Below are 19,840 nucleotides of genomic sequence, written 5' to 3' on the forward strand. Positions count from 1 at the left end.
AGGGATCAAACTGGGATAAACTGGGATGGACTGGGATCAAACTGGGAGGGACTGGGATCAAACTGGGATGAACTGGAGGGAGTGGGAATGAACTGGGAATGGATTGGGAGGGAACTGAGAGGGAACTGGGATGGACTGGGATGGAGTGGGATGGACTGGGAATGAACTGGGACGAACTGGGATGGACTGGGATGGACTGGGACAAACTGGGATGAACTGGATCAAACTGGGATGAACTGGAGGGATTGGGATCAAACTGGGATCAAACTGGGATGGACTGGGATGGACTGGGATGGACTGGGATCAAACTGGGATGGACTGGGATGAACTGGGATGGACTGGGAATGAACTGGATCAAACTGGGATGAACTGGGAGGGACTGGGATTAACTGGGATCAAACTGGGAATGAACTGGGATCCAAATGGGAGGGCTGGGCTGAACTGGGATTAACTGGGAGGGAACTGGGATGGACCTGGGATGAACTGGGAATGGATTGGGAATGGACTTGGATCGAACTGGGAGGGACTGGGAGGGACTGGGAATGAACTGGGATCAAACTGGGATGAACTGGGAATGGACTGGGATCAAACTGGGAGGGAACTGGGACGGGCTGGGATCAAACTGGGCTGACTGGGAAGATCCGCGCGCCGCCCCCCCTTCCCGCTCTCCGAGACCACGCCCACAACCCCATAGAAGGGCATGGCCACGCCCCTCAGCAAACCGGGACAACACAAAACCACGCCCTTCTCATCTGCATAACCCCGCCCCCGAATCAGCACCACAATAGTTAAACCGCGATCGTTAATTTACATAACCACGCCCCAATCCGGCGGCCCGAACCATGCTTAAACCACGCTCTGTCCAATCTTAATTTACATAACCACGCCCCAATCCGCGGCCCGAACCGTGCTTAAACCACGCCCCTTCATATTTCTCATCTGCATAACCACGCCCCCCAAACCCAGCCCTCGAACCACGCTCAGTCCAATCTTAATTTACATAACCACGCCCCCACACGGCACACGGAGCCGTCTCAACCCCGCCCCCTTCATCTGCATAACCACGCCCCCAAACCCAGCACCCGAACCGCGCGCAAACCACGCTCAGTCCAATCTTAATTTACATAACCACGCCCCCCACGCAACACGCATAGGCGGCTTGACCCCGCCCCCTTTATCTGCATAACCACGCCCCCGAATCAGCACCACCATAGTTTAAACCGCGATCGCTAATTTACATAACCACGCCCCAAGCCTGCGGCCCGAACCGTGCTTAAACCACGCCCCTTTACCTTCTTTATCTGCATAACCACGCCCCCAAACCCAGCACCCGAACCACGCTCAGTCCAATCTTAATTTACATAACCACGCCCCCCACACGGCACACAGTGGCTGCTTAACCGCGCCCCTTCATCTGCATAACCACGCCCCCAAACCAGCACCCGAACCACGCTCAGTCCAATCTTAATTTACATAACCACGCCCCCACACGGCACACAGAGCCGTCTTAGCCCCGCCCCTTCATCTCCATAACCACGCCCACCTCCCCACACCGCCACGCCCACCCCGCCCCTCCTCGCGCCCGCCGAACCCAGCGGCGCCTCCCATTGGCCGCCGCTCCCCCGTGACGTCATCAGGCGGCGCCACCCGGAAGCGGCGGCGGCGGCGGCGGCGTCGCGCGGCTGGGGCGGATTTTGGGGCGGATTTTGGGGCGATTTTGGGGCGATTTTGGGGGTCCCGGGGTGGGGGGGGGGGGGAATTCGGGGAATTCCGGGGGGTCCCGAAACCCCCGCGGGGCCATGGCCGCCCCCGCCAGCGCGCAGAGCGCCAGCAAGACCTGGGAGCTGAGCCTGTACGAGCTGCACCGCACCCCGCAGGTGAGCACCGGCGGGGACCCAAAATTTTGGGGGGGAAGGGGCAGAAATTTTGGTGGGGGGGGGGGGGGGGAAAGCGAAATCTGGGGGGTGGGAAATGGGGGAGAGTCCAGAATTTGGGGAAAAGGGGATTAGGGGGGGAAAAAATCCCAAATTTAGGGAGAGAAGTGGGGGGGAAGCTGAGATTTGGGGGTTAGGAATTGGGGGGAAAAACCCCGAAATTTTGGGGATGGAAAGGTCGAAATGTGGGGAGGGAAAGCCAAAATTGGTGTGAGAAACAGCAAATTTGGGAGGAAAACCCAAAATTGGGAAAAATAACCACAAAATTATGGGGTCAGGATTGGGGGAAAACTCCGAAATTTGGAGAAAACCCCGAAATTATGGGGTCAGAATTGGGGGAAAATCCCAAAATTGGGAACAAAAACCAAAATTGGGAAAAAACCTGAAATTGAGGGCTCAGAATTGGGGTAAAAACCCCAAAATTGGGAAAAAAAACCAAATTATGGGGTCAGAATTGGGGGAAACTCCGAAATTTGGAGAAAAACCCGAAATTGAGGGCTCAGAACTGGGGGAAAAAACCCAAAATTGGGGAAAAAACCCAAAATTGAAAAAAACCTGAAATTGAGAGCTACGAATTGGGGGGAAATCCAGAATTGGGAGAAAACCCCAAAATTATGGCATCCGAATTGGGGAAAAAACCCCAAAATTGGGGAAAAAAAGCCAAAATTGGAAAAAACCTGAAATTGAGGGCTCAGGATTGGGGGAAAACCCCAAAACTGGGAGAAAACCCCAAAATTTGGAACAAAAACCCAAAATTATGGGTTCAGAATTGAGGGAAAATAACTCAAAATTGGGAGAAATCCCTGAAATTGAGGGCTCAGAATTGGGGGAAAAACCCCAAAATTGGGGAAAAAACGAAAAATTGGGAAAAAACCCGAAATTGAGGGCTCAGAATTGGGGAAAAAAACCCAAAATTGGGGAAAAAACCCAAAATTTGGAACAAAAACCCGAAATTGAGGGCTCAGAATTGGGGAAAAAAACCCAAAATTGGGGAAAAAAACCAAAATTTATGGGGTCAGAATTGGGGGAAAACTCCGAAATTGGGTAAAAAACCAAAATTATGGGGTCAGAATTGGGAGAAAACCCCGAAATTGGGAAAAAAACCCAAAATTGAGGGCTCAGAATTGGGGAAAAACCCCAAAATTGGGAAAAAAACCCCAAATTTATGGGGTCAGAATTGGGGGGAAAACCCAAAATTGGGGGGAAACCCCGAAATTGAGGGCTCAGAATTGGGAGAAAACCCCAAAATTGGGAAAAAAACCCCAAATTTATGGGGTCAGAATTGGGGCAAAACCCCAAAATTGGGAGAAATCCCTGAAATTGAGGGCTCAGAATTGGGAAAAAAACCCGAAATTGGGAGAAAAGCCCCAAAATTATGGGGTCAGAATTGGGAGAGAACCCCGAAATTTGGAGAAAAACCCGAAATTGAGGGCTCAGAATTGGGGGAAAAAACCCCGAAATTGTGAAAAAAAAAACAAAATTGGGAAAAAAACCCCGAATCGAAGGCTCAGATTTGGGAGAAAAACCCCGAAATTGGGGAAAAAACCCAAAATTAGGAAAAAAAACCCAAATTATGGGTTCAGAATTGGGGAAAAAACCCCGAAATTGAGAGAAAAACCCAAATTGGGATAAAACCCTAAAATTGAGGGCTCAAAATTGGAGAAAACCCCGAAATTTGAGAAAACCCCGAAATTGAGAGCTCAGAATTGGGGAAAAAAACCCCAAAATTGGGAAATAAGACAAAATTATGGGGTCAGAATTGGGGGAAAACCCCGAAATTTGGAGAAAACCCCGAAATTGAGGGCTCAGAATTGGGGGAAAAACCCCAAAATTGGGGAAAAAAAACCAAAATTGGGAAAAAATCCCAAAATTATGGGGTCAGAATTGGGGGAAAACCCCGAAATTGGGAAAAAACCCCGAATTTATGGGGTCAGAATTGGGGGGAAAACCCAAAATTGGGGGGAAACCCCGAAATTGGGGAAAAAAAAAATCAAAAATATGGGGTCAGAATTGGGGGAAACCCCGAAATTTGGGGGGTCAGAACTGTCCCCAGGGTGTCTCCAGTGTCCCCTTGGTGTCCCCAGGGTGTCCCCAGTGTCCCCAAGGTGTCCCCAGGGTGTCCCCATGGATGGCCCCGGTGTCCCCAGGGTGACCCCAGTGTCCCCTTGGTGTCCCCTTGGTGTCCCCATGGGTGTCCCCAGTGTCCCCAGGGGGGTCAGGGTGTCCCCAGTGTCTTCAGGGTGTCCCCAGGGTGTCCCCAGTGTCCCCTTGGTGTCACCAGGGTGTCCCCAGTGTCCCCAGGGGGGTCAGGGTGTCCCCAGTGTCTTCAGGGTGTCCCCAGGGTGTCCCCAGTGTCCCCTTGGTGTCCCCAGGGTGTCCCCAGTGTCCCCAGGGGGGTCAGGGTGTCCCCAGTGTCCTCAGGGTGTCCCCAGTGTCTTCAGGGTGTCCCCAGTGTCCCCAAGGTGTCCCCAGGGTGTCCCCTTGGTGTCCCCAGGGTGTCCCCATGGATGGCCCCGGTGTCCACAGTGTCCCCATGGGTGTCCCCAGGGGGGTCAGGGTGTCCCCAGTGTCTTCAGGGTGTCCCCAGTGTCCCCAGGGTGTCCCCAGGGTGTCCTCAGTGTCCCCAGTGTCCCCTTGGTGTCACCAGGGTGTCTCCATGGATGGCCCCGGTGTCCCCAGGATGTCCCCAATGTCCCCTTGGTGTCCCCAGGGTGTCCCCAGTGTCCCCTGGGTGTCACCAGGGTGTCTCCAGGGTGTCCCCATGGATGTCCCCAGTGTCCCCAGGGTGTCCCCATGGATGGCCCCGGTGTCCACAGTGTCCCCAGGGTGTCCCCTTGGTGTCTCCAGGGTGTCCCCAGTGTCCCCAGGGTGTCCTCAGTGTCCCCAGGGTGTCCCAGGGTGTCCCCTTGGTGTCCCCAGGGTGTCCCCAGTGTCCCCTTGGTGTCCCCAGGGTGTCCCCAGTGTCCCCTTGGTGTCCCCAGGGTGTCCCCAGTGTCCCCTTGGTGTCACCAGGGTGTCTCCATGGATGGCCCCAGTGTCCCCAGTGTCCCCAGGGGGGTCAGGGTGTCCCCAGTGTCCCCTTGGTGTCACCAGGGTGTCCCCAGTGTCCCCAGGGGGGTCAGGGTGTCCCCAGTGTCCTCAGGGTGTCCCCAGTGTCTTCAGGGTGTCCCCAGTGTCCCCAAGGTGTCCCCAGGGTGTCCCCTTGGTGTCCTCAGTGTCCCCTTGGTGTCACCAGGGTGTCCCCAGTGTCCCCTTGGTGTCCCTGGTGTCCCCTTGGTGTCCCCAGGGTGTCCCCATGGATGGCCCCGGTGTCCCCAGTGTCCCCATGGGTGTCCCCAGGGGGGTCAGGGTGTCCTCAGTGTCCCCAGTGTCCCCAGGGTGTCCCCAGTGTCCCCAGGGTGTCCCCAGGGTGTCCTCAGTGTCCCCAGTGTCCCCTTGGTGTCACCAGGGTGTCCCCTTGGTGTCCCCAGGATGTCCCCAGGATGTCCCCAGTGTCCCCTTGGTGTCCCCAGGGTGTCCTCATGGATGGCTCCAGTGTCCCCAAGGTGTCCCCAGGGTGTCCCCATGGATGGCCCCGGTGTCCCCAGGGTGTCCTCAGTGTCCCCTTGGTGTCCCCATGGGTGTCCCCAGTGTCCCCAGGGGGGTCAGGGTGTCCCCAGTGTCCCCCTTGGTGCCCCCAGGGTGTCCCCAGTGTCCCCAGTGTCCCCTTGGTGTCCCCTTGGTGTCCCCAGGGTGTCACCAGTGTCCCCTTGGTGTCCCCAGGGTGTCCCCAGTGTCCCCAAGGTGTCCCCAGGGTGTCCCCAGTGTCCCCTTGGTGTCCCCTTGGTGTCCCCAGGGTGTCACCAGTGTCCCCTTGGTGTCCCCATGGATGGCCCCAGTGTCCCCAGGGTGTCCTCAGTGTCCCCTTGGTGTCCCCAGTGTCCCCTTGGTGTCCCCATGGATGGCTCCAGTGTCCCCAAGGTGTCCCCAGGGTGTCCTCAGTGTCCCCTTGGTGTCCCCAGGGTGTCCCCAGTGTCCCCTTGGTGTCCCCTTGGTGTCCCCAGGGTGTCACCAGTGTCCCCTTGGTGTCCCCAGGGTGTCCCCAGTGTCCCCTTGGTGTCCCCTTGGTGTCCCCAGGGTGTCCCCCAGTGTCCCCAGGGTGTCCCCATGGATGGCCCCGGTGTCCACAGTGTCCCCATGGGTGTCCCCATGGGTGTCCCCAGTGTCTTCAGGGTGTCCCCAGTGTCCCCAGGGTGTCCCCAGGGTGTCCCCTTGGTGTCCTCAGTGTCCCCTTGGTGTCCCCAGGATGTCCCCAGTGTCCCCTTGGTGTCCCTGGTGTCCCCTTGGTGTCCCCAGGGTGTCCCCATGGATGGCCCCGGTGTCCACAGTGTCCCCATGGGTGTCCCCAGGGGGGTCAGGGTGTCCCCAGTGTCTTCAGGGTGTCCCCAGTGTCCCCAGGGTGTCCCCAGGGTGTCCTCAGTGTCCCCAGTGTCCCCTTGGTGTCACCAGGGTGTCTCCATGGATGGCCCCGGTGTCCCCAGGGTGTCCCCAGGATGTCCCCAATGTCCCCTTGGTGTCCCCAGGGTGTCCCCAGTGTCCCCAGGGTGTCACCAGGGTGTCCCCAGGGTGTCCCCATGGATGGCCCCGGTGTCCCCTTGGTGTCCCCTTGGTGTCCCCATGGGTGTCCCCAGTGTCCCCAGGGGGGTCAGGGTGTCCCCAGTGTCTTCAGGGTGTCCCCAGGGTGTCCCCAGTGTCCCCTTGGTGTCACCAGTGTCCCCTTGGTGTCCCCAGGGTGTCACCAGTGTCCCCTTGGTGTCCCCAGGGTGTCCCCATGGATGGCCCCGGTGTCCCCAGTGTCCCCTTGGTGTCACCAGGGTGTCCCCAGTGTCCCCAGGGTGTCCCCCAGGGTGTCCCCAAGGTGTCCCCAGGGTGTCCCCAGTGTCCCCAGGGTGTCCTCAGTGTCCCCATGGGTGTCTCCAGGGTGTCCCCAAGGTGTCCCCCAGGGTGTCCCCTTGGTGTCCCCAGGGTGTCCCCAGGGTGTCCTCATGGATGGCTCCAGTGTCCCCAAGGTGTCCCCAGGGTGTCCCCATGGATGGCCCCGGTGTCCCCAGGGTGTCCTCAGTGTCCCCTTGGTGTCCCCATGGGTGTCCCCATGGGTGTCCCCAGTGTCCCCAGGGGGGTCAGGGTGTCCCCAGTGTCCCCTTGGTGTCCCCATGGGTGTCCCCAGTGTCCCCTTGGTGTCCCCTTGGTGTCCCCAGGGTGTCCCCATGGATGGCCCCGGTGTCCCCATGGGTGTCCCCATGGGTGTCCCCAGGCGGGTCAGGGTGTCCCCAGGGTGTCCCCATGGATGGCCCCATTGTCCCCATGGGTGTCTCCTGTGTCCCCTCGGTGTCACCAGGGCTGTTGGGGTGTCCCCAGGGTGTCCCCAATATCCCTGCTGTCCCCAGGAGGCCATCGTGGACGGCACGGAGATCGCGGTGTCACAGGGGTGTCACTGGTGTCACCAGTGTCTCTGGTGTCACAGTGGTGTCACTGTGATGTCACAGGGGTGTCACTGTGGTGTCACTGTGGTGTCACTGTGGTGTCACTGTGATGTCACAGGGGTGTCACTGTGGTGTCACTGTGGTGTCACTGTGGTGTCACTGTGGTCTCACAGCAGTGTCACTGTGGTGTCACTGGTGTCTCAGTGATGTCACCGATGTCTCTGGTGTCACTGTCCCCAGGAGGCCATCGTGGACGGCACGGAGATCGCGGTGTCACAGGGGTGTCACAGGGGTGTCACTGTGGGTGTCACTGTGGGTGTCACCAGTGTCACTGATGTCACTGTGGTGTCGCTGGTGTCACCGGTGTCACAGGGGTGTCACTGTGGTCTCACAGCGGTGTCACTGTGGTGTCACTGGTGTCACAGTGATGTCACCGGTGTCACCGGTGTCACTGTCCCCAGGAGGCCATCATGGACGGCACGGAGATCGCAGTGTCACAGGGGTGTCACTGTGGTGTCACTGTGGTGTCACAGGGGTGTCACTGTGGTGTCACTGGTGTCACAGTGATGTCACCGATGTCTCCGGTGTCACTGTCCCCAGGAGGCCATCGTGGACGGCACGGAGATCGCGGTGTCACAGGGGTGTCACAGGGGTGTTACACGGGTGTCACTGTGGTGTCACTGTGGTGTCACTGTGGTGTCACTGTGATGTCACTGTGGTGTCACTGTGATGTCACTGTGGTGTCACTGTGGGGTGTCATAGGGGTGTCACAGGGGCGTCCCCATGGTGTCACTGTGGTGTCACGGGTGTCACTGTGGCGTCACCGGTGTCTCCGGTGTCACTGTCCCCAGGAGGCCATCATGGACGGCACGGAGATCGCGGTGTCACTGTGGTGTCACTGGGGTGTCACTGTGATGTCACTGTGGTGTCACAGCGGTGTCACTGTGATGTCACTGTGGTGTCACTGTGGTGTCACTGTGATGTCACTGTGGTGTCACTGTGGTGTCACTGTGATGTCACTGTGATGTCACTGTGATGTCACTGTGGTGTCACTGTGATGTCACTGTGGTGTCACTGGTGTCACTGTGGTGTCACTGATGTCACTGTGGTGTCACTGTGGTGTCACAGGGGTGTCACTGTGGTGTCACTGTGATGTCACTGTGGTGTCACTGTGGTGTCACTGTGATGTCACTGTGGTGTCACTGTGATGTCACTGTGGTGTCACTGTGGTGTCACTGTGGTGTCACTGTGGTGTCACTGTGGTGTCACTGTGGTGTCACTGTGTGTGTGTCACTGTGGTGTCACAGGGGTGTCACTGTGGTGTTACTGTGATGTCACTGTGGTGTCACTGTGGTGTCACTGTGGTGTCACTGTGATGTCACTGTGGTGTCACTGCGGTGTCACTGTGATGTCACTGTGGTGTCACTGTGGTGTCACTGTGATGTCACTGTGGTGTCACTGTGGTGTCACTGTGGTGTCACTGTGGTGTCACTGTGATGTCACTGTGGTGTCACTGTGGTGTCACTGTGGTGTCACTGTGGTGTCACTGTGGTGTCACTGTGATGTCACTGTGGTGTCACTGTGGTGTCACTGTGGTGTCACTGTGGTGTCACTGTGATGTCACTGTGGTGTCACTGTGGTGTCACTGTGATGTCACTGTGATGTCACTGTGGTGTCACTGTGGTGTCACTGTGGTGTCACTGTGATGTCACTGTGGTGTCACTGTGGTGTCACTGTGATGTCACAGGGGTGTCACTGTGGTGTCACTGTGGTGTCACCGGTGTCACTGTGATGTCACTGTGGTGTCACTGTGGTGTCACTGTGGTGTCACTGTGGTGTCACTGTGGTGTCACTGTGATGTCACTGTGGTGTCACTGTGGTGTCTCTGGTGTCACTGTGGTGTCACTGTGGTCTCACAGGGGTGTCACTGTGGTGTCACTGTGATGTCACAGGGGTGTCACTGTGATGTCACTGTGGTGTCACTGGTGTCACTGTGATGTCACTGTGATGTCACTGTGGTGTCACTGTGATGTCACAGGGGTGTCACTGTGGTGTCACTGTGGTGTCACTGTGATGTCACTGTGATGTCACTGTGGTGTCACTGTGGTGTCACTGTGGTGTCCCCATGGTGTCACTGTGGTGTCACTGTGATGTCACTGTGATGTCACTGTGGTGTCACTGTGGTGTCACTGATGTCACTGTGGTGTCACTGTGGTGTCACTGTGGTGTCACTGTGATGTCACTGTGATGTCACTGTGATGTCACTGTGATGTCACTGTGGTGTCACTGTGGTGTCACTGTGGTGTCACTGTGGTGTCCCCATGGTGTCACTGTGGTGTCACTGTGGTGTCACTGTGGTGTCACTGGGGTGTCACTGTGGTGTCACTGTGATGTCACTGTGGTGTCACTGTGGTGTCACTGTGATGTCACTGGTGTCACTGTGGTGTCACTGTGGTGTCACTGTGGTGTCACTGTGATGTCACTGTGGTGTCACTGTGGTGTCACTGTGGTGTCACTGTGATGTCACTGTGATGTCACTGTGGTGTCACTGTGGTGTCACTGTGATGTCACTGGTGTCACTGTGGTGTCACTGTGGTGTCACTGTGGTGTCACTGTGATGTCACTGTGGTGTCACTGTGGTGTCACTGTGGTGTCACTGTGATGTCACTGTGGTGTCACTGTGGTGTCACTGTGGTGTCACTGTGATGTCACTGTGATGTCACTGTGGTGTCATTGTGATGTCACTGTGGTGTCTCTGGTGTCACTGTGGTGTCACTGTGGTCTCACAGGGGTGTCACTGTGGTGTCACTGTGATGTCACTGTGATGTCACTGTGGTGTCACTGTGGTGTCACTGTGGTGTCACTGTGGTGTCACTGGTGTCACTGTGGTGTCACTGTGGTGTCACTGTGGTGTCACTGTGGTGTCACTGTGATGTCACAGGGGTGTCACTGTGATGTCACTGTGGTGTCACTGTGGTGTCACTGTGGTGTCACTGGTGTCACTGTGGTGTCACTGTGATGTCACTGTGATGTCACAGGGGTGTCACTGTGGTGTCACTGTGGTGTCACTGTGGTGTCACTGTGGTGTCACTGTGGTGTCACTGTGATGTCACTGTGATGTCACTGTGGTGTCACTGTGATGTCACTGTGATGTCACAGGGGTGTCACTGTGGTGTCACTGTGGTGTCACTGTGGTGTCACTGTGATGTCACTGTGGTGTCACTGTGGTGTCACTGTGATGTCACTGTGATGTCACAGGGGTGTCACTGTGGTGTCACTGTGGTGTCACTGTGGTGTCACCGGTGTCACTGTGGTGTCACTGTGGTGTCACTGTGGTGTCACAGGGGTGTCACTGTGGTGTCACTGTGATGTCACTGTGATGTCACTGTGATGTCACTGTGGTGTCACTGTGGTGTCACTGTGGTGTCACTGATGTCACTGTGGTGTCACTGTGATGTCACTGTGGTGTCACAGTGGTGTCACTGCGGTGTCACTGTGATGTCACTGCGGTGTCACTGTGATGTCACTGTGGTGTCACTGTGGTGTCACTGTGGTGTCACTGTGATGTCACTGTGGTGTCACTGGGGTGTCACTGTGGTGTCACTGTGATGTCACTGTGATGTCACTGTGGTGTCACTGTGGTGTCACTGTGATGTCTCTGTGGTGTCACTGTGGTGTCACTGTGATGTCACAGTGGTGTCACTGTGGTGTCACTGTGGTGTCACTGTGGTGTCACTGTGATGTCACTGTGATGTCAGTGTGGTGTCACTGTGGTGTCACTGTGGTGTCACTGTGGTGTCACTGGTGTCACTGTGATGTCACTGTGATGTCACTGTGATGTCACAGGGGTGTCACTGCGGTGTCACTGTGATGTCACTGTGGTGTCACTGTGGTGTCACTGTGGTGTCACTGTGATGTCACTGTGGTGTCACTGCGGTGTCACTGTGATGTCACTGTGGTGTCACTGTGGTGTCACTGTGGTGTCACTGTGGTGTCACTGTGGTGTCACTGTGGTGTCACTGTGATGTCACTGTGGTGTCACTGCGGTGTCACTGTGATGTCACTGTGGTGTCACTGTGGTGTCACTGTGGTGTCACTGTGGTGTCACTGTGGTGTCACTGATGTCACTGTGGGTGTCACTGTGGTGTCACTGTGATGTCACTGTGATGTCACTGTGATGTCACTGTGATGTCACTGTGGTGTCACTGTGATGTCACTGTGATGTCACTGTGGTGTCACTGTGATGTCACTGTGGTGTCACTGTGATGTCACTGTGGTGTCACTGTGGTGTCACTGTGATGTCACTGTGGTGTCACTGTGGTGTCACTGTGATGTCACTGTGGTGTCACTGTGGTGTCACTGTGATGTCACTGTGATGTCACTGTGGTGTCACTGTGGTGTCACTGTGGTGTCACTGTGATGTCACTGTGATGTCACTGTGGTGTCACTGTGGTGTCACTGTGGTGTCACTGTGGTGTCACTGTGATGTCACTGTGGTGTCACTGTGATGTCACTGTGGTGTCACTGTGATGTCACTGTGGTGTCACTGTGGTGTCACTGTGATGTCACTGTGATGTCACTGTGGTGTCACTGTGGTGTCACAGGGGTGTCACTGTGGTGTCACTGTGATGTCACTGTGGTGTCACTGTGGTGTCACTGTGGTGTCACTGTGGTGTCACTGTGATGTCACTGTGGTGTCACTGTGATGTCACTGTGGTGTCACTGTGATGTCACTGTGGTGTCACTGTGGTGTCACTGTGATGTCACTGTGGTGTCACTGTGATGTCACTGTGGTGTCACTGTGATGTCACTGTGGTGTCACTGTGATGTCACTGTGATGTCACTGTGGTGTCACTGTGGTGTCACTGTGATGTCACTGTGATGTCACTGTGGTGTCACTGTGGTGTCACAGGGGTGTCACTGTGGTGTCACTGTGATGTCACTGTGGTGTCACTGTGGTGTCACTGTGGTGTCACTGTGATGTCACTGTGATGTCACTGTGGTGTCACTGTGGTGTCACTGTGGTGTCACTGTGATGTCACTGTGATGTCACTGTGGTGTCACTGTGATGTCACTGTGGTGTCACTGTGATGTCACTGTGGTGTCACAGGGGTGTCACTGTGATGTCACTGTGATGTCACTGTGGTGTCACTGTGATGTCACTGTGGTGTCACTGTGGGTGTCACTGTGGTGTCACTGGGGTGTCACTGTGATGTCACTGTGGTGTCACTGTGGTGTCACAGGGGTGTCACTGTGGTGTCACTGTGATGTCACTGTGGTGTCACTGTGGTGTCACTGTGGTGTCACTGTGGTGTCACTGTGATGTCACTGTGGTGTCACTGTGATGTCACTGTGGTGTCACTGTGATGTCACTGTGGTGTCACTGTGGTGTCACTGTGATGTCACTGTGGTGTCACTGTGATGTCACTGTGGTGTCACTGTGATGTCACTGTGGTGTCACTGTGATGTCACTGTGGTGTCACTGTGATGTCACTGTGATGTCACTGTGGTGTCACTGTGGTGTCACTGTGATGTCACTGTGGTGTCACTGTGGTGTCACTGTGGTGTCACTGTGGTGTCACTGTGGTGTCACTGTGGTGTCACTGTGGTGTCACTGCGGTGTCACTGTGATGTCACTGTGATGTCACTGTGATGTCACTGTGGTGTCACTGTGGTGTCACTGTGATGTCACTGTGATGTCACTGTGGTGTCACTGTGATGTCACTGTGATGTCACTGTGGTGTCACAGGGGTGTCACTGTGGTGTCACTGTGGTGTCACTGTGGTGTCACAGGGGTGTCACTGTGATGTCACTGTGATGTCACTGTGGTGTCACTGTGATGTCACTGTGATGTCACTGTGGTGTCACTGTGGTGTCACTGTGGTGTCACTGTGGTGTCACTGTGATGTCACTGTGATGTCACTGTGATGTCACTGTGGTGTCTCAGGGGTGTCACTGTGATGTCACTGTGGGTGTCACTGTGATGTCACTGTGGTGTCACTGTGATGTCACTGTGATGTCACTGTGGTGTCACTGTGGTGTCACTGTGGTGTCACTGATGTCACTGTGGTGTCACTGTGATGTCACTGTGGTGTCACTGTGGTGTCACTGTGGGTGTCATAGGGGTGTCACAAGGGTGTCCCCATGGTGTCACTGTGGTGTCACTGATGTCACTGTGGTGTCACTGTGGTGTCACTGGTGTCACACTGATGTCACCGATGTCACCGGTGTCACTGTCCCCAGGGGGCCATCATGGACGGCACGGAGATCGCGGTGTCACAGCGGTGTCACTGTGGTGTCACTGTGGGTGTCACTGTGGTGTCACAGGGGTGTCACTGTGGTGTCACTGTGATGTCACTGTGATGTCACTGTGGTGTCACTGTGATGTCACTGTGGTGTCACTGTGATGTCACTGTGATGTCACTGTGGTGTCACTGTGGTGTCGCTGTGGTGTCGCTGTGGTGTCGCTGTGATGTCACTGTGGTGTCACAGGGGTGTCACTGTGGTGTCACTGTGATGTCACTGTGGTGTCACTGTGGTGTCACTGTGGTGTCACTGTGGTGTCGCTGTGATGTCACTGTGGTGTCACTGTGATGTCACTGTGGTGTCACTGTGATGTCACTGTGGTGTCACTGTGATGTCACTGTGGTGTCACAGCGGTGTCACTGTGGTGTCACTGTGGTGTCACTGTGATGTCACTGTGGTGTCACTGTGGTGTCACTGTGGTGTCACTGTGATGTCACTGTGGTGTCACTGTGGTGTCACTGTGGTGTCACTGTGGTGTCACAGGGGTGTCACTGTGGTGTCACTGGTGTCACTGTGGTGTCACTGTGGTGTCACTGTGGTGTCACTGTGGTGTCACTGTGGTGTCACTGTGGTGTCACTGTGATGTCACTGTGGTGTCACTGTGGTGTCACTGTGGTGTCACTGTGGTGTCACAGGGGTGTCACTGTGGTGTCACTGTGATGTCACTGGGGTGTCACTGATGTCACTGTGGTGTCACTGTGGTGTCACTGTGATGTCACTGTGGTGTCACTGTGGTGTCACTGTGGTGTCACTGTGATGTCACTGTGGTGTCACTGTGGTGTCACTGTGATGTCACTGTGGTGTCACTGTGGTGTCACTGTGGTGTCACTGTGGTGTCACAGGGGTGTCACTGTGGTGTCACTGTGATGTCACTGGTGTCACTGTGGTGTCACTGTGGTGTCACTGTGATGTCACTGTGGTGTCACTGTGGTGTCACTGTGATGTCACTGTGGTGTCACTGTGGTGTCACTGTGATGTCACTGTGATGTCACTGTGGTGTCACTGTGATGTCACTGTGATGTCACTGTGGTGTCACTGTGGTGTCACAGGGGTGTCACAGGGGTGTCACTGTGATGTCACTGTGATGTCACTGTGGTGTCACTGTGGTGTCACAGGGGTGTCACTGTGATGTCACTGTGATGTCACTGTGGTGTCACTGTGGTGTCACAGGGGTGTCACAGGGGTGTCACTGTGGTGTCACTGTGATGTCACTGATGTCACTGTGGTGTCACAGGGGTGTCACTGTGGTGTCACAGGGGTGTCACAGGGGTGTCACTGTGGTGTCACTGTGATGTCACTGTGGTGTCACTGTGGTGTCACTGTGATGTCACTGTGGTGTCACTGTGGTGTCACTGTGGTGTCACTGTGGTGTCATAGGGGTGGCACTGTGGTGTCACTGTGATGTCACAGTGGTGTCACAGGGGTGGCACTGTGGTGTCACTGTGATGTCACAGTGGTGTCACAGGGGTGGCACTGTGGTGTCACTGTGGTGTCACTGGTGTCACAGTGATGTCACCGGTGTCACCGGTGTCACTGTCCCCAGGAGGCCATCATGGACAGCACGGAGATCGCGGTGTCACAGGGGTGTCACTGTGGTGTCACTGTGGTGTCACTGTGGTGTCACTGTGGTGTCACCAGTGTCACTGATGTCACTGATGTCACTGATGTCACCGATGTCTCCGGTGTCACTGTCCCCAGGAGGCCATCATGGACGGCACGGGGATCGCGGTGTCACTGTGGTGTCACTGTGATGTCACTGTGGTGTCACTGTGGTGTCACAGGGGTGTCACTGTGGTGTCACTGTGATGTCACTGTGGTGTCACTGTGGTGTCACTGATGTCACTGTGGTGTCACTGTGGTGTCACTGTGGGTGTCACAGTGGTGTCACTGTGGTGTCACTGTGATGTCACTGTGGTGTCACTGTGGTGTCACAGTGGTGTCACTGTGGTGTCACTGTGGTGTCACTGTGGTGTCACTGTGGTGTCACTGTGGTGTCACAGGGGTGTCACTGTGGTGTCACTGTGGTCTCACAGCGGTGTCACTGTGGTGTCTCTGATGTCTCAGTGATGTCACCGATGTCTCCGGTGTCACTGTCCCCAGGAGGCCATCGTGGACGGCACGGGGATCGCGGTGTCACAGCGGTGTCACTGTGGGGTCACTGTGGGTGTCATAGGGGTGTCACAGGGGTGTCCCCATGGTGTCACTGTGGTGTCACTGATGTCACTGTGGTGTCACTGTGGTGTCACTGTGGTGTCACTGTGGTCTCACAGCGGTGTCACTGCGGTGTCACGGGTGTCACAGTGATGTCACTGATGTCTCTGGTGTCACTGTCCCCAGGAGGCCATCATGGACGGCACGGAGATCGCGGTGTCACAGGCGTGTCACTGTGGTGTCACTGTGGTGTCACCAGTGTCACTGATGTCACAGTGGTGTCACGGGTGTCACTGATGTCACCGATGTCTCTGGTGTCACTGTCCCCAGGAGGCCATCATGGACGGCACGGAGATCGCGGTGTCACAGGCGTGTCACTGTGGTGTCACTGTGGTGTCACCAGTGTCACTGATGTCACAGTGGTGTCACGGGTGTCACTGATGTCACCGATGTCTCTGGTGTCACTGTCCCCAGGAGGCCATCATGGACGGCACGGAGATCGCGGTGTCACTGTGGTGTCACAGGGGTGTCACTGTGGTGTCACAGTGATGTCACCGATGTCTCTGGTGTCACTGTCCCCAGGAGGCCATCATGGACGGCACGGAGATCGCGGTGTCGCCGCGCTCGCTGCACTCGGAGCTGATGTGCCCCATCTGCCTGGACATGCTCAAGAACACCATGACCACCAAGGAGTGCCTGCACCGCTTCTGCTCCGACTGCATCGTCACCGCGCTCCGGAGCGGGTACGTGTCACCTGTGTCACTGTCACCTGTGTCACTGTCACCCCTGTGTGTGTCACTGTCACCCCTGTGCCTGCACCGCTTCTGCTCCGACTGCATCGTCACCGCGCTCCGGAGCGGGTACGTGTCACCTGTGTCACCTGTGTCACCTGTGTCACTGTCACCTGTGTCACCTGTCTGTGTCACCTGTGTCACCTGTGTGTGTCACTGTCACCTGTGTGTGTCACTGTCACCTGTGTCACCTGTGTCACCTGTGTCATTGTCACCTTTATCACCTGTGTCCCTGTCACCTGTGTCACTGTCACCTGTGTCACCGGTGTCACCTGTGTCCCTGTCACCTGTGTCCCTGTCACCTGTATGTCATTGTCACCTGTGTCAGTCACCTGTGTCATTGTCACCTGTGTGTCATTGTCACCTGTGTGTGGCACTGTCACCTGTGTGTGTCACTGTCACCTGTGTCACTGTCACCTGTGTGTGTCACTGTCACCTGTGTCACTGTCACCTGTGTGTGTCACTGTCACCTGTGTCACTGTCACACCTGTGTGTGTCACTGTCACCTGTGTGTGTCACTGTCACCTGTGTGTGTCACTGTCACACCTGTGTGTGTCACTGTCACCTGTGTGTGTCACTGTCACCCCTGTGCCTGCACCGCTTCTGCTCCGACTGCCTCGTCACTGCGCTCTGGAGCGGGTATGTCATTGTCACCCGTGTCACCTGTGTCACCTGTGTGTGTCACTGTCACACCTGTGTGTGTCACTGTCACCTGTGTGTGTCATTGTCACCCGTGTCACCTGTGTTACTGTCACCTGTGTGTCACCTGTGTCACTGTCACCTGTGTGTGTCACTGTCACCTGTGTCACTGTCACCTGTGTGTCACCTGTGTGTGTCACTGTCACCTGTGTGTGTCACTGTCACCTGTGTCACCTGTGTGTGTCACTGTCACCTGTGTGTGTCACCTGTGTGTGTCACTGTCACCCTGTGCCTGCACCGCTTCTGCTCCGACTGCATCGTCACCGCGCTCCGGAGCGGGTATGTCATTGTCACCTGTGTCACCTGTGTGTGTCACTGTCACCTGTGTGTGTCACTGTCACCTGTGTCACTGTCACCTGTGTCACTGTCACCTGTGTGTGTCACTGTCACCCCTGTGTGTGTCACTGTCACCCCTGTGCCTGCACCGCTTCTGCTCCGACTGCATCGTCACCGCATTGAGGAGTGGGTATGTCATTGTCACCTGTGTCACCTGTGTCACTGTCACCTGTGTCATTGTCTCTGTCGCCTGTGTGACATTGTCACCTGTGTCACCTGTGTCCCTGTCACCTGTGTCATTGTCTCCTTTATCACCTGTGTCACTGTCACCTGTGTCACCTGTGTCACCTGTGTCCCTGTCACCTGTGTCACTGTCACCTGTGTCCCTGTCACCTGTGTCATTGTCTCCTTTATCACCTGTGTCACTGTCACCTGTGTCACCTGTGTCCCTGTCACCTGTGTCACTGTCACCTGTGTCACTGTCACCTGTGTCCCTGTCACCTGTGTCACCTGTGTCACCTGTGTTCCTGTCACCTGTGTGTCATTGTCACCTTTATCACCTGTGTCACTGTCACCTGTGTCACTGTCACCTGTGTCACCTGTGTGTCACCTGTGTCACCTGTGTCACCTGTGTCCCTGTCACCTGTGTCACTCCCCAATCCCATTTTTCCCGATTTCCCCGTTTTCTGCCCGTTTTCCCCCAGACCCGGGCGTGTCCCGGGCCAGGAAGGAATTCCCCGTGGCCCAGATCCCTTTCTCCCCATTTCTCCCCATTTCTCCCCATTTTTGCCCATTTCCCCCCAGTTTTTTTCCTGTTTTTTTTTCCTTTTTTTTCCCCAATTAATCCCCGATTTTTTTCCTGTTTTCCCCTGATTTTCCCCCCGACTTTTCCCCGTTTTCCATGTTTTTTTCCCCCAGGAACAAGGAGTGTCCCACGTGCAGGAAGAAGCTGCCTTCCCATTGCCCAAATCCCATTTTCCCCCATTTTCCCCCCATTTTTCCCCCATTTTTTCCCCATTTTTTCCCCATTTTTTCCCCATTTTTTCCCCATTTCCCCCCTGATTTTTCCCCGATTTTCCCCCCGATTTTTCCCCATTTTCCATGTTTTTTTGCCCCAGGAACAAGGAGTGTCCCACGTGCAGGAAGAGGCTGCCATCCCATTGCCCAAATCCCATTTTTCCCCATTTTTCCCCCTGTTCTTTCCCCGTTTTTCCCTTGATTTTCCCCCCAATTTTCCCCAATTTTCTTCCAGTTTTTTCCCCAGATTTTTCCCCATTTTCCTTGGTTTTTTCCCCCAGGAACAAGGAGTGTCCCACGTGCAGGAAGAGGCCGCCATGCCATTTCCCATTCCCCATTTTTTCCTTTTTTCCCCCCATTTTTTCCCCATTTCCCCCCTGATTTTTCCCCGATTTTCCCTCTGACTTTTCCCCATTTTCCATGTTTTTTTCCCCAGGAACAAGGAGTGTCCCACAATCAGGAAGAAGCTGCCTTCCCATTGCCCGAATCCCATTTTCCCCCATTTTCCCCCCATTCTTTCCCCATTTTTCCCCCATTTTTCCCCCATTCTTCCCCATTTCCCCCCTGATTTTTCCCCGATTTTCCCCCTGACTTTTCCCCGTTTTCCATGTTTTTTTCCCCCAGGAACAAGGAGTGTCCCACGTGCAGGAAGAAGCTGGTGTCCAAGCGCTCGCTGCGCCCCGACCCCAACTTCGACGCGCTCATCTCCAAGATTTACCCGAGCCGCGACGAGTACGAGGCGCACCAGGACCGGGTGCTGGCCAAGCTCAGCCGCCTGCACAACCAGCAGGCGCTCAGCTCCAGCATCGAGGAGGGCCTCAAGATGCAGGCCATGCACAGGTTTGGGAAAAATTCCCGAAATTCCCGTTTTTTTCCAGGATTTTGGGGCGGGTTTTGGGGTTTTGGGTGAAAACGAGGCAGAAAACGAGGCAAAATTGGCTCAGGAATGGCTGCAAATTCTCCCAAATCCATGAAAATTCCTGGAATTCCTGTTCAGGTTGCAGGCCGTGCACAGGTCTGGGGAGAATTCCCGAAATTCCGTCTTTTTCCGGGATTTTGGGGCGGTTTTGTGCGATTTGGGGTGAAAACGGCACAAAAAATGGGGCAGAAATGGACCCAAAATGGGGGGAAATGGCTCAGGAATGGCCACAAATTCTCCCAAATCCATGAAAATTCCTGGAATTCCTGTTCAGGTTGCAGGCCA

General features: G+C 55.4%; 1 protein-coding gene across 1 annotated transcript; it reads left to right on the forward strand.

Moving 5' to 3' along the window:
* The first annotated feature begins 1,744 nt into the window (after nt 1–1,744).
* LOC137467998 (E3 ubiquitin-protein ligase RING2-A-like) lies at nt 1,745–19,561 on the forward strand. The gene is made up of 3 exons (XM_068179421.1): nt 1,745–1,877; nt 16,436–16,596; nt 19,261–19,561. Exons 1-3 carry the CDS (start codon nt 1,800–1,802, stop codon nt 19,544–19,546), a joined length of 525 nt encoding a protein of 174 aa, XP_068035522.1. The 5' UTR covers nt 1,745–1,799; the 3' UTR covers nt 19,547–19,561.
* The last annotated feature ends 279 nt before the right edge of the window (nt 19,562–19,840 follow it).

The sequence above is a fragment of the Anomalospiza imberbis genome, unplaced genomic scaffold, assembly GCF_031753505.1.
Source record: "Anomalospiza imberbis isolate Cuckoo-Finch-1a 21T00152 unplaced genomic scaffold, ASM3175350v1 scaffold_943, whole genome shotgun sequence".
Classification (NCBI taxonomy): domain Eukaryota; kingdom Metazoa; phylum Chordata; class Aves; order Passeriformes; family Viduidae; genus Anomalospiza; species Anomalospiza imberbis.

Excerpts from the sequence above, each read along its gene's own strand:
- LOC137467998 (XM_068179421.1), top strand. The coding sequence starts at position 1,800 with ATGGCCGCCCCCGCCAGCGCGCAGAGCGCCAGCAAGACCTGGGAGCTG. Across the intron at positions 1,878-16,435 it reads AGCTGCACCGCACCCCGCAG|GAGGCCATCATGGACGGCAC; the intron begins GTGAGCACCGGC and ends CACTGTCCCCAG. Across the intron at positions 16,597-19,260 it reads GTCACCGCGCTCCGGAGCGG|GAACAAGGAGTGTCCCACGT; the intron begins GTACGTGTCACC and ends TTTTTCCCCCAG.